At 46.8% G+C, this 11248-nt stretch overlaps 1 protein-coding gene across 1 annotated transcript; it reads left to right on the top strand.

The window, feature by feature from the left end:
- The first annotated feature begins 4091 nt into the window (after positions 1 to 4091).
- On the top strand, positions 4092 to 6047 carry LOC109777207 (uncharacterized). The gene has a single exon (XM_020335846.4). It carries the CDS (start codon positions 5067 to 5069, stop codon positions 5664 to 5666), a length of 600 nt encoding a protein of 199 aa, XP_020191435.1. The 5' UTR covers positions 4092 to 5066; the 3' UTR covers positions 5667 to 6047.
- Positions 6048 to 11248: the final 5201 nt, after the last annotated feature.

Raw genomic sequence — 11248 nt, 5'->3', positions numbered from 1 at the left:
TATTGTTCTGTCCTTTGGATGGTCATTCTTATTGAGTGATAACCAGGGCAGCTCCACTGTATAAATAGATTGATCTGGTGATAAGAGATGATGGGGTAGATTATATGATCGAGGAAAGGCAAATCTGAGCCCATATGCATTGAACCCTGAACCCTTTTTATTTGTATTTTAAAGGTATTGCTTATTTATGCTCTAGTGTTATAGCCGTCTTATGTAAAGATTTCTTCTCTCTCATACCTTTATTGCATATAAGTTGTTCTTGATCTTTTATTTTTTTGTTGGTCTTTGATCTAATCTGGTTAAGAGTAAGTTGCACTTTGTTATTCTGGGATAAGCGATGGTTCGGCAATGCTATTGGTTCTTCATGAGGATTTTAGAGGAGGATTTTTGATATTATTTTACTGTTAACGAGTCATGCCAGTAAGCTTTCTTGCAGGTACCCACACTTCTCTCTTCCTCCTGATTAGCCTGATCTCTTTCCTTGACGTGTCTACAAGTTGTGTGTCTACAAGCTGTGAATTACTTATGTAAGTGTTATATTGGATCATTAGATTGTTGTAGAGATATTATATACAGGGTGTCAGGGTGTTGATTGTTCATGCTTGCTTGCCGCTTATCTGCAAAGTGATGCCTTGCTTTTAGTTTTTCTGCTTGCTTAGTTGGCTAATAAGAACATCAATGTTGAAGTGTGATTTCATAGCATTAGGCTTGCAATTTAAGAGATCTTCCAATCCATTTTTCTGGATTTTGGGGATGTGTACAGTGGAAAATTATAGATAAATAACATTTCTTTGTTCTTCTTTCTTGTTGGAGAGAGTGACAGTACCTTGCGGATTATTAAACTACCTACATTCCTATTAGAGGGTTGTATATATTCTCTAGCTGCTTGCTGTTTTCTTTCTTGCTGTAATTTATTTGACATTTGTAACAGCAAAATGATATGTCAAAGTCAAAGATGCTCTGAATTTTTTTGGCACTTTTAGAGATTTCTTCTCATACTATAGATGGCGTGTGATCTACTTGACATATCCCTAGGCATCTTGAGTTCTTGACATATCCCTAGGCATCTTGAGTTCTTGACATATCCATATGTTATACTTGATGGATCAACATCCATTATTAAGAGGTAAAAGTTGGTGAATCAATCCAATGATCTATCTAGAGCACGTAACATCAGCCTTATACCCTGAACTTCGGAAGTTAGAACCTACCATTGTATCTGAAATTACTGTATTGGCAGAACGAGTTTGTCTTTCTATTTAGTAGCAAGGCAGGTGGTTGTGGGCTTAATTTGGTGGGTGGAAATTGATTGGTTCTCTTTGACCCTAATGGGAACTCTGCCAATAATAAGCAAGTTAATATCTGCACATCACTGATTTATCACCTTCTGAAGGTTCTTTTTAATTTCACACACCTTGTATGAGCTGAACCTTTTCACCTGTTGGCATTTGTGAAGGCTGCTGCTAGAGTATGGAGAGATGGACAAAAGAAGAGTGTACATATACAGGCTCTTGAGCACTGGAACCGTTGAGGAGAAGGTTCTCAGCTCCAAATCTTGTATTTTTCATGCCTTCTTAGTTTTTTCCATTATCTAGCGAAAAAAAATACTGAGTTACTTACTTTCTTCTGCGTATGTTCCCTTTACCTGTGCCTGCTAATTCATGGTAGGATATCCCAATAATTATTGCACGCCTCGTGCTTCTGAGGTAGGAAGTGCGGCATTTTGCCAATAATGATGGTTTGTATTTTTTGTACTTGATGTTAGCTTGGCTTCTAAATGGTCCGCACGCTTATGAGGTAGGAAGTCATGCATGGATTTTTTTATTAGACAAATTTTTATTCTTCAGCTTAGTAATCCTATATTTTTCTGAGAGAGATATATATTTCTTCTTGCTCATTCTTTTGGGCTTAGAGCCAGTAGAATAATTAGAACATGCCTCGAGTATTTGTGCCATCTGCATACACTTCAGCTCAAAATAATAATGTGCTTCCTGTTACTTGCTTTGTTTTGGTAATGTACATACATCAACTGTGATATATAATTGGTAGTAGATAAAAATATTAGTTATGCAGTGAATGATTTTAGATTCTTCCATGAAAGCATCTTCCCCCTTTTGTGATTTGCACTACATGAAATGAGTTGCGATCATTGTCGTGATATATTTCTTCTCTGAATATTTATTACCATGGAACTCAAGTATCCGTTGTGTATAGTTGATTAGTTGTATACCTCATTCTAAGAAAGGAAAAAAAAACATGAGTTTCCATTATACCTGAATCATAAATTACTACCGCGCACTGATCAGGGCGTGTAGCATCAGATCTACAACTTACAGAAAACAGAAAACAACTCAAGTAATGATACTATAATATTTTGGTTTGAGCTTGAGACTTGGTTACAGCAGAAATTTCTCATTGAATATACTTAAATCCATGGAAAATAATAAATTGAGGTCTTTTTTTTTGCAGGTTATGAACATGATCTTATTGTGCTCCACTTGATTCATAACTAAATGTCACAGTAGTAGCTCATATGCACTTCTGCTTTGCTGTACAACCATTTATTGCTTTGTATTGCCAGCATGCTCTAAAATGTTTGGAACATGCTTTTGCAGACTGCTTTTTTATGGGGAGAAGTTTTATTGTTTCAACCGAGTCAAATGCAAAAGGAAGGCACACATCTGCTTCCCTCCTGATGTTCACATATACTGTTGATGTTGAAATAATTATTGAAGACTGAACTATAGAAAGACGGGATCAGAATTAGGAGATATGTAAATATGTAATTTCTCTCGAAGATGGGCTCAGAATTAGAAGAACCATATCTGTTGATCTCTTTCACTATCGTTAGGACCTGCTTTTGGTATATCATGATGCATTTTCCATGACATGCTCAAAGTGATATAATGAACTGAACCATTTTATTATTACAAGTTACTCCCTCTTGTGTCATTCTTTCATCTGTTTGTTGCCATGTACCTTTGCGTATTGCAGACATGTGAAATATATATTGTATATTATCATGTTATCTAAAATGGTGCATGTGGTATTATAGTATAACTATACACATGTTTAGCCACAAGTGTGGGGACCCGGCAACGCGCGCCAAGGCGTGCTACAGGTCTAGTATATGAGACTGCATGCCATGTAAACGGGCACGCGCTCACATCTGACCATACACACGATACCAGCGTGTTCAGGTAAACGCACAGTTGATCACAAAAAGGATGAACGTCGAAGATTGGACTTTTGTCGTCGAGACGTTGAAAGGTTTGGTTGTGTGGCTAGTGTTTAACGAGTTATTTGGTATTGTATCTCATGTTTTTATTTATTTTTATGATCTATGAAGCGTTACTGCTTATATTGCCGACGATGTTTAAACAAATATATGATGCTTACGGCGTGCCAGGCTTTGGTAAATCGCTAGCTACGGCACTGCGAGATGACTGGCAGTGCATGTATACTATACGCTGTACTCCGACTTTCTAAAAAAAATTAACGTGATTGTGTTGCCTACCTTATCTTTGTGATCCGCTTACGTAGCACTAAGAAATTAGTTGAACAAAATTCTCCTGTCGCAGTGGCTCTGAAATTGACGCGGAGCAGCGCAGCGCGCCAGGCAGAGACAGGGTCCATCTGACGGCTGACATTGGGTGGGATGATCGACCGGCGCAGCCTGCAGCGAAAATTATTAGGGCCGTGTCCCACGGTTCTGCTCACTGTGCAGGGGCGCGGGGCCGACATGTCAGTGCTTCCACATAGTATGAGGCATGCATGACACGGCCACATGAACCATTTACCCTCCTACTAACTCCTGTTTGCATCACCATTTCTTCTTCTTCTTCTTACTGCTACTACGCAACTTGTCGCATTGGATTCCTGCATCGTCATTCATTTGTTTTAAATGTGTCTGTAATCTAATCCAATCTTCAATTTTGTTTACAGCAGTACTAATTGTGCTAGAAAATCTGATGAATATCAGAATATAAGTAGTTTCTAGTCGGTGGCAATAGGACAGATCCATGCATGTGTATGTAAAGCATCCAGCGATGCAAAATTGATGGGGTCATGGGAGGCATCTCCTCTAACAAGCAATACACATGGCGGCAATTAACCATAGTTGTACGTCCTAGCTACTCTATAGCAATACAGATAGATGATGCATGCATCGTCCTAGTAGAGTACAGAGTACTAGTACTAGTCTACAGCAATACTACAGAAGAACATGCCTTGGAAACTAGCTAGATTAACTTCAGTGTGCTGCTGTAAACATCCTTCTGCACCACCTGTATGCAGCTGTAGGTAGGTAGGAGGAGTAGGGAGAACAACATTCTTGAGCCGCTCTGATCTGTAGTAGGAGTACTGTAATTAAGTATACATTAATCATCGTCCTTCAACAACTGTGAAGAGGGCAGAGAAATTAACCCTGGTGCAGTGAAAATTCATGCTCAGCCGGCCCCTGCAGCCGGCCTGCCGGCATCCTTCTGGTTCTTGCTGCTCCGGATCCGTCTGATCTGATCCGTATTTATCCCTTTTTCTCAGAGAGGGAGAGAGACCATGGTAGAGTGAGGGAGAGAGATGGAACATGGAAGCTTTATGGGGGCTGCGATCTACTTACTCGATCCAAGAGTTTCACCACCCTCTCATGCATTCCCCCCACAATCATTTGCGCCACTCCATTTGCACTGCCTTCTCTCTCCACCTCACTCTCACTCTCACACTCTGCCTCTGTTCTCTCTCATGGCAGGGCCATGATCTATTTAACATGCGCCCGGCCTTTGCTTGTTGCCTGCATATAATTCTGTTCCTCGCTTGCTTCTCCTTTACTTGTTTAGCCACTCCTTCTCCTCCCCATCATCACCTCCACAACGCCTGCCTCCTCCCTCCTCCCTTCCTCCTCGTCCTACACGCTACTAGAAAAGACCACACACAAGCAAGCAGAGCCACACCACACCACTGGCTTGGCTAGCTCCCCACCTCGGGCAATTCTCTGGCATAATCTATTTCTTGGATCCCTTGAGAGAGGATCTAGAGCAGCAGCGGGATCAGCGCGCTATTCAGCGTCCATGGGCTTCGACGTCGCGGAAATATCCGAATTGGCGGAGCTCCGGCCGATCCAGACGGCCGTGGGCGGCGCGCGGGCTACTGCAGGGCCGGGGGCGGACGATGGCGCTGCCGAAACCGGCTGCGTCACACCCAAGGCGAGCGGCGCGCGGCCGGTCGCTGCAGGAGGAGCGGACGACGACGCTGCCGCCGACAACGGCTGCGTCACGCCGAGGGCGAGCGGCTCCATGGCTATGCTGCCCATCGCGCCACTGAAGCAAGATGACGGCGTCGACGTCGGCTTCGCCACGCCGCTGGCCACGGGTGTAGAAATTGGGCCGCGAGACAGCTGCGGAGCGGGGGCCACTGCCGGCGACGAGGGCAGCTTCACCACGCCGACGACGGCCGACAGCGCGCTGGTGCCGGCCACGGTGTGCCCGCCCGCGCCGCGGAAGTCGGCGCCGGTGCCGACGAGGAAGCGCGCGCCGCTGCAGCAGCGGCTCTTCTTCTACCCGGTGCCGCACGACCTGACCACCGTCTTTGTCGCCGTGCCGCAGTGCCCGCCGCCTGCCAAGAAGATGCGGGCGCACGTGGTGGAGTCATCTGTGCCTCTAGGCACGTGAGAGGCACACACACACACTCTCTCTGTCTCGTTCTTGCAGTTCAGCGCTTCACATGCATGCTGCTGCTGTTCGCCATTGTCGCGACTGCGAGTGGGCGAAGGAATTCTCCAGAGAAACGGAAGCGAGCGAGTCAACATACGAGCAAGGGCTCTCCAGCGACGAGCGCCCAGACAAGAAGACACGTTGTAGTTGAATCACTCAGCTCAACTCCTCTCTCTAAGATCGATGTGGGTCAAACACACGGAACGTACAATAGCACTGAAGTTTAGCAGAACCACTCAGCTTCTCTATCCCTGTTGGAGCTGAACCCCCCGGCTTCTTTTTCTCTCACTCTCTTTATTGTTTCTCACATGTACAAATATACCAGCTGTTTCGGTGACTTGCTGCCTCACACACGGCCAGTTTTTCTACTGTTCCTGCACTACTACCTTGCCTACTTTTTCAAAAAAAAAACTAAAAGTAAAAGCTTGTCTTACAAATGATAGGCATCTCCAACGTGGACCCTCGAAGGCTTGAACCACCCGCATCCTACCGGACCGAGTTCTCTGGACGTGTTTTGCCATTCAACACGATACCCACCGTCCGCACACCGGTTTGGACGTCCATTTTCCTGCAAACTGAAGGCAAACTTGCGGGGTTGTGCAGTAGTCCGGACACCAGCCAGGTAGGACTCCGACAACCCTGCCTCACTGAAATCCCCCCACGGTCCCCTTCTATTCCACTCCACCCCTGCTCCCTCCTTCCTTTCGTCTCCACCGTCATCGTCCGCTGTCGTCGCCGCTGTATCTCTTCGGCTGCTGCCTAGGCATCCTCGGACATCCGCAGACCCCACCCATGTTCTTTAGGGTGGAGTCTGATGAGATGAACATTTTTTAAGTCAGCTCCCATATGACATTTATATAGATGAAAATTCCCATTAATATTTTAATTCTACAAAATTATGCAACAACTATTTTTTCAAAGCGTTAAATAAAAAACATATTTTAGTTTTTTTGTGAAATTACAAAAAAATATGTGTTAAGAATGGCAGCCTATCGTCGCTTGCTCTTCGTCAATCTCAAAATGATGTGCCAGCTGAGTCTTTCGAAGGTGCTCATACGGATAGGGTGTACGTACGTGTGTGTTTATAGAGTTGAGTCTATGTGCATATGTATGAACGTCTGCGCGTCTGTAGTGTGTTAAAAAAAGCCTATTGTCGCTCGCTTTAGGCAACGACGGCCACCATTGTAGCGCAAGTAGCTTGGGAGCCCTGGTCGGTTTGGCGTCCACCTCGACGTCGATGTTGCTCCGGTGCCGTTTCCCCTCTTGAGGGCAGGTCGAGCTTCCAGATCCACCCCACCCCCTCCTCGTTCCTTCCCCAGGCAAAAGCTTTGGCCTTTTGGCCGGACGGTGGAGGCGTTCTGGCGTCTTGGGCCTTCCTGGAGGCGTGGTTCAGGGGGGCTGAGGATTGTGTGGGGCTAGTGCGTGGTGGTGGGTGGCAGCGGCGATGTCCGGGTCCCTTGAGTGCCGACGTTTGTGGTGACATGTGGGTCCTTCCGCATCCTTCAGCGGCTCCTCGCCTTGGTTGTTGGTTGGTTGCCGGCCGGTGGTGAGCGTCCGCGTGTTCGACACGGTCTAGACGAAGGGGAGATAGTGGTCTCCCCTCGCAGTGGCCCGAGGCGGCAGGCGGTGGAGTCGATGGTTTCCTCCAAGCGGTTTGGATGTTCATGTTCACGGCAATTCTGTTGTCGGGTGGCTTCGGCTCCGTTGTTCCGGCTGTGCAAGATCTCTGGCGGCTTGATTGCAGTTATTCTTGCTACTTTGTTCTTTGCTGCTCTTGGTCGTAGTAAATATGGCATGCATTTCTTTAATTTTTGGTCAAGTCTTTGCCTTTGTAATTCAGCACCATTGTATCGATCCTAACCGGTTGATGGCTTCATTAATTTGAAGTTCGTGCCTTTTCTCTAAAAAAATACTCCCTCTGTCTAGGTGAGTAAGTCATCTTAGAGCAAGTACAATAGAGCTGAGTCAGCGGGCTATAAGGAATAAACAAGTATATTTCTGCTTAGTTGGAGGAAAGAGAAGAGGAGAGAGAAGGTAAGCGGGCTCTTCCTGAAGAGCCAGATCTAGCACGTGCTCCTAGGCACTTTGTGAGAATGAAAGGTGGGCCACATAATAAAAAAGTAGTATACTCTTTTGATCTACTATTGTACATGCTGGTTGTAAGATAGGCTGTAGATGACATGGCACTGGCTTATAGCCAGCAGCTGGCTATATTATTAACCATGCTCTTAGGTTGTGCACCGTGCCAAGGAGGAGGAGAAAACGAGAGACCTTAATGTTTATTTGCTAATTAATAGCATTGCATGCAATGAACTAACCACTTCATGTCGTGTTTGGTAGCCTCAAGTCATTAAAAGCATGCACACTCCTCATCTCTTATTGATTGATATGTCAAGAAATAAGAAACGAGCTAAAAGTTAATGCACCGCGCCTAAGTGTTTTCGGATTATTTGGTTTTCGTAAGATGACTTACACACCTAGACGGAGGGACTAGCTTGGGAGCCCAGAAGAGTAGCCCAACATACCATAAGAGTTATGTCCATGCCGAGAGAGGTCTTGTTCCCCGTTCCAGCGGTGCCCCAGTTTGGCCGTTAGGACCCTTCCAATGCAAAGATGCTTAGATGAGGTGCTAAGTGCATTAAATATCTTAGCAACTAAACTCGCCAATGCATAGGTGCTTCACTTGTTGTTGCTAGGCACACTTTATTTAATGATTTAGCACCTAAACTTTTTCATGCATTGGTCAGCTTCTTTCATTTAAGTAGTTTGTCTAGGTTCACGCGCTTGACATTGGTTCTTCCTAGGGTCATTAAAGTGCTCTCTATCATCCTTAATTTATGTGACATGTCATTTTTTTCGCTTATGCGGCATGCTTAGCACATGTCCATCATGGAGCACCAGGAAGGGCCTAGGAGTCCATTCATAGGCGCCTCAAATGAAATTCCACGAGTTGGAACCAAACTTCCATTGCTCGCGTGTAGACTTAACCGACCGTACACTTTAAACTCGTGGTACAAATCAAAGTTGTGCGTAGCTGACACCGTCGACACCAAATAAACGAAGGCGAGAGGCACCCACCCATATGTGTCGTGCCCTGCGCTAGGCGGGGTTACCTTACCTAGCTGCGTTAGAGCATCTATAGCCGGGCGTCTCAAACCGGCTTTAAACACCCAGGCGACCCGCCCGGTCACTGACCGGTCATCAAAATCTGACCCAGACGGGCGCCTCAAACAACCCTCAAATTAATGCTCGGGCTGACAGGCGCCCCTCATATCCAACCCAAATATGGGGTGGATATGGGGCGCCCGGATGCACCCGGGCACGCCCGCCATGTCGGATTGACGATGGAGTCCCACACGAAAACGCCCAGAAACCCGACGGTCCCAAACTCGTCTCCTCCGTCGGACCGACGTCGCCGCATGGCACTGCTCTGGCGGGCCGCGTAGTGCCTAGTTCGGCTATTTAAGTCGACCGGCGGCACCGAAATCCTATCATCCACATTTCCCTCCGCATTTTTATCGCCACCATTTTCCACTCCCTCGTCCGTCTAGTAGCCATGCCCCCACGTCGCCGGGCAAGGCGCGAAGCCCGGATTCCCGCGGGAATACCTCCGGATGCAGTGGATCTGAAGGAGGAGAAGGAGGAGGTGGTGGTGGATGAGCCAGAGGAGGAGGATGTGGGGGACGCTGGCGACGCGGATCTGCAGACGAAGGAGCAAGCCATTCTAGATGCCCTCCGCTCGGAGTTGGCTGCGGAGGTCAGATGCCGTCGCCGGCAGGAGATGGAGGCCGCGGAGGAGGCGGGATGCTCTCCTACATGGATGAGGTCTAGCAGGAGGAGGATGAGCCGGAGCCCTCCTACGCGCCCGTTTAGCCGGCGACCGGCACCGACGTTGTGTACATCTCTGACGAAGAAGATTAGTTAGAGTAGTACGTAGAATTTCTTTTGCATGCTTTGTTTGGATCAAGAGCTTGAAATATGAGAGACTCGGACGCAGAACGGCTAATATGAGGTGTAACCAGCCACTGTCCGTGGACACACCCACGGCCGCGGTCGTTTGATGCGCCGAATTTGCAAAGTCCGGTTGTAGATACTCTAAGCCAGGAGTTGGCGTCAACCTTTTGTGTCGTTTTCCTTAAACGAGGAGGCCAAACAATGAGGTCATACCTAAAGAGCGTGTTTGTATAGACCTGTGGTACTTGATATATGAGGCAAGAGCACTAGAGGCCCAGAAACATGCATTGGATGTGATGGTTTAGTCCATAAACTTGCAAAAGGTGATCAATTCATCCACAAACTTGCAAACTATGTGATGGTTTAGTCCACAGCCAATCAGAGACAGACAATTGGCGCCCATCTGGCTGCTGCGTGGCACACCTGGTCGGACCGGCTCTTTTGCAGAAAACCCCTCAATGTTTCTGGAAATCACGCCCGCAGTCCCTGTCTAGCCCTCCCTTGGCTATTTAATATTGCGCCCCTCTCACCTGGTCGGGAAATCACTTCACCTCAATTACAGGAGCCGCGGGGAGTGGCGACGGCGTCCGTTTCCCTGACGCCAGCGACGGCGGCGACGTCGCCGGTCATCGCGGCGGCCATGGAGCCACCAGAATCCGTCGGCCTCGTCTGCGAACCAGGCGCATTTCCGTCGGATTACGGTAAGGCCCGCCCTCCTTCACCTCTGCTTTCTGTTTGCTTTTTTGGCACTCGCCGTGGTTGGTCGCCGGGGTTGATCGGCACCGTTACTCGCCGGGGTTGGTCGCCGTGGTAGATTAGAAGGTTGCTGCGGAGTGGGATTGGAGGTTCGGTTCGATTGCTAGGGTTTATGTTGTTGGAGCAGAGGAAAGTAGGGGTTTAGGGCTCTAAAGTTGATGTTTTCTGTCATGAAGTTCAGTTATTTTGCTAGGAAATATGTGGATTTAGGCCTGTACTGGTTGTAATGTTGAAGTTGATCGTGAACATGTTGGTTCTGAAGATTGTGCCATACAGTTGGGGTTTTGAGACATAAAGTTGGGGTTTTTGGCCATAAAGTTGGGGTTTTGGGCCATAAAGTTGGGGTTTTGGGGTAGGATATATGAAAATGTGTGGTTTTTGGGCAGAGCTAAATGAAAATGTGTGATTTTGGGTAGTTGATGTTACTATTCTTGATATTGTACTGCTCTGAAAGTCTGAATAATGTTGACACTGCTGAATATTTTCATTGTTTGAATATTGCTGATCATGCTCTGAATTTGTTGTGCAGTGTGTGATGCAGCAATGGGCATGGCTGTGGAATCTACATTCTTCACTTTGCAAATTGAGCATAATGGCATTTTTTGTGGACCAAGTAGCAACCTGGAGTATGCAAGTGCTAGTGTGGAGATTCTGGATTATTGCTCTGCTGCTAATTTCTCATATTCATTTATTGAAAAACATCTGCAATGGTTGAGCTATCCTGTGTGGGAGCACCACATCTATTGGTGTAGGCCTGGGTGCCTATTGTCAGAAGGGCTGGTGCCAATTAGAGGAGATGTTGATGTCCAGTACATGATCACAGCAAGTGC

This window comes from Aegilops tauschii, chromosome 7, assembly GCF_002575655.3.
Source record: "Aegilops tauschii subsp. strangulata cultivar AL8/78 chromosome 7, Aet v6.0, whole genome shotgun sequence".
NCBI lineage: Eukaryota > Viridiplantae > Streptophyta > Magnoliopsida > Poales > Poaceae > Aegilops > Aegilops tauschii.
Note: the sequence above shows the minus strand (reverse complement) of the source record. Positions and strands in the feature narration are given on the sequence as shown.

Coding starts and splice junctions, on each gene's coding strand:
- LOC109777207 (XM_020335846.4), top strand. CDS start 5,067: ATGGGCTTCGACGTCGCGGAAATATCCGAATTGGCGGAGCTCCGGCCG.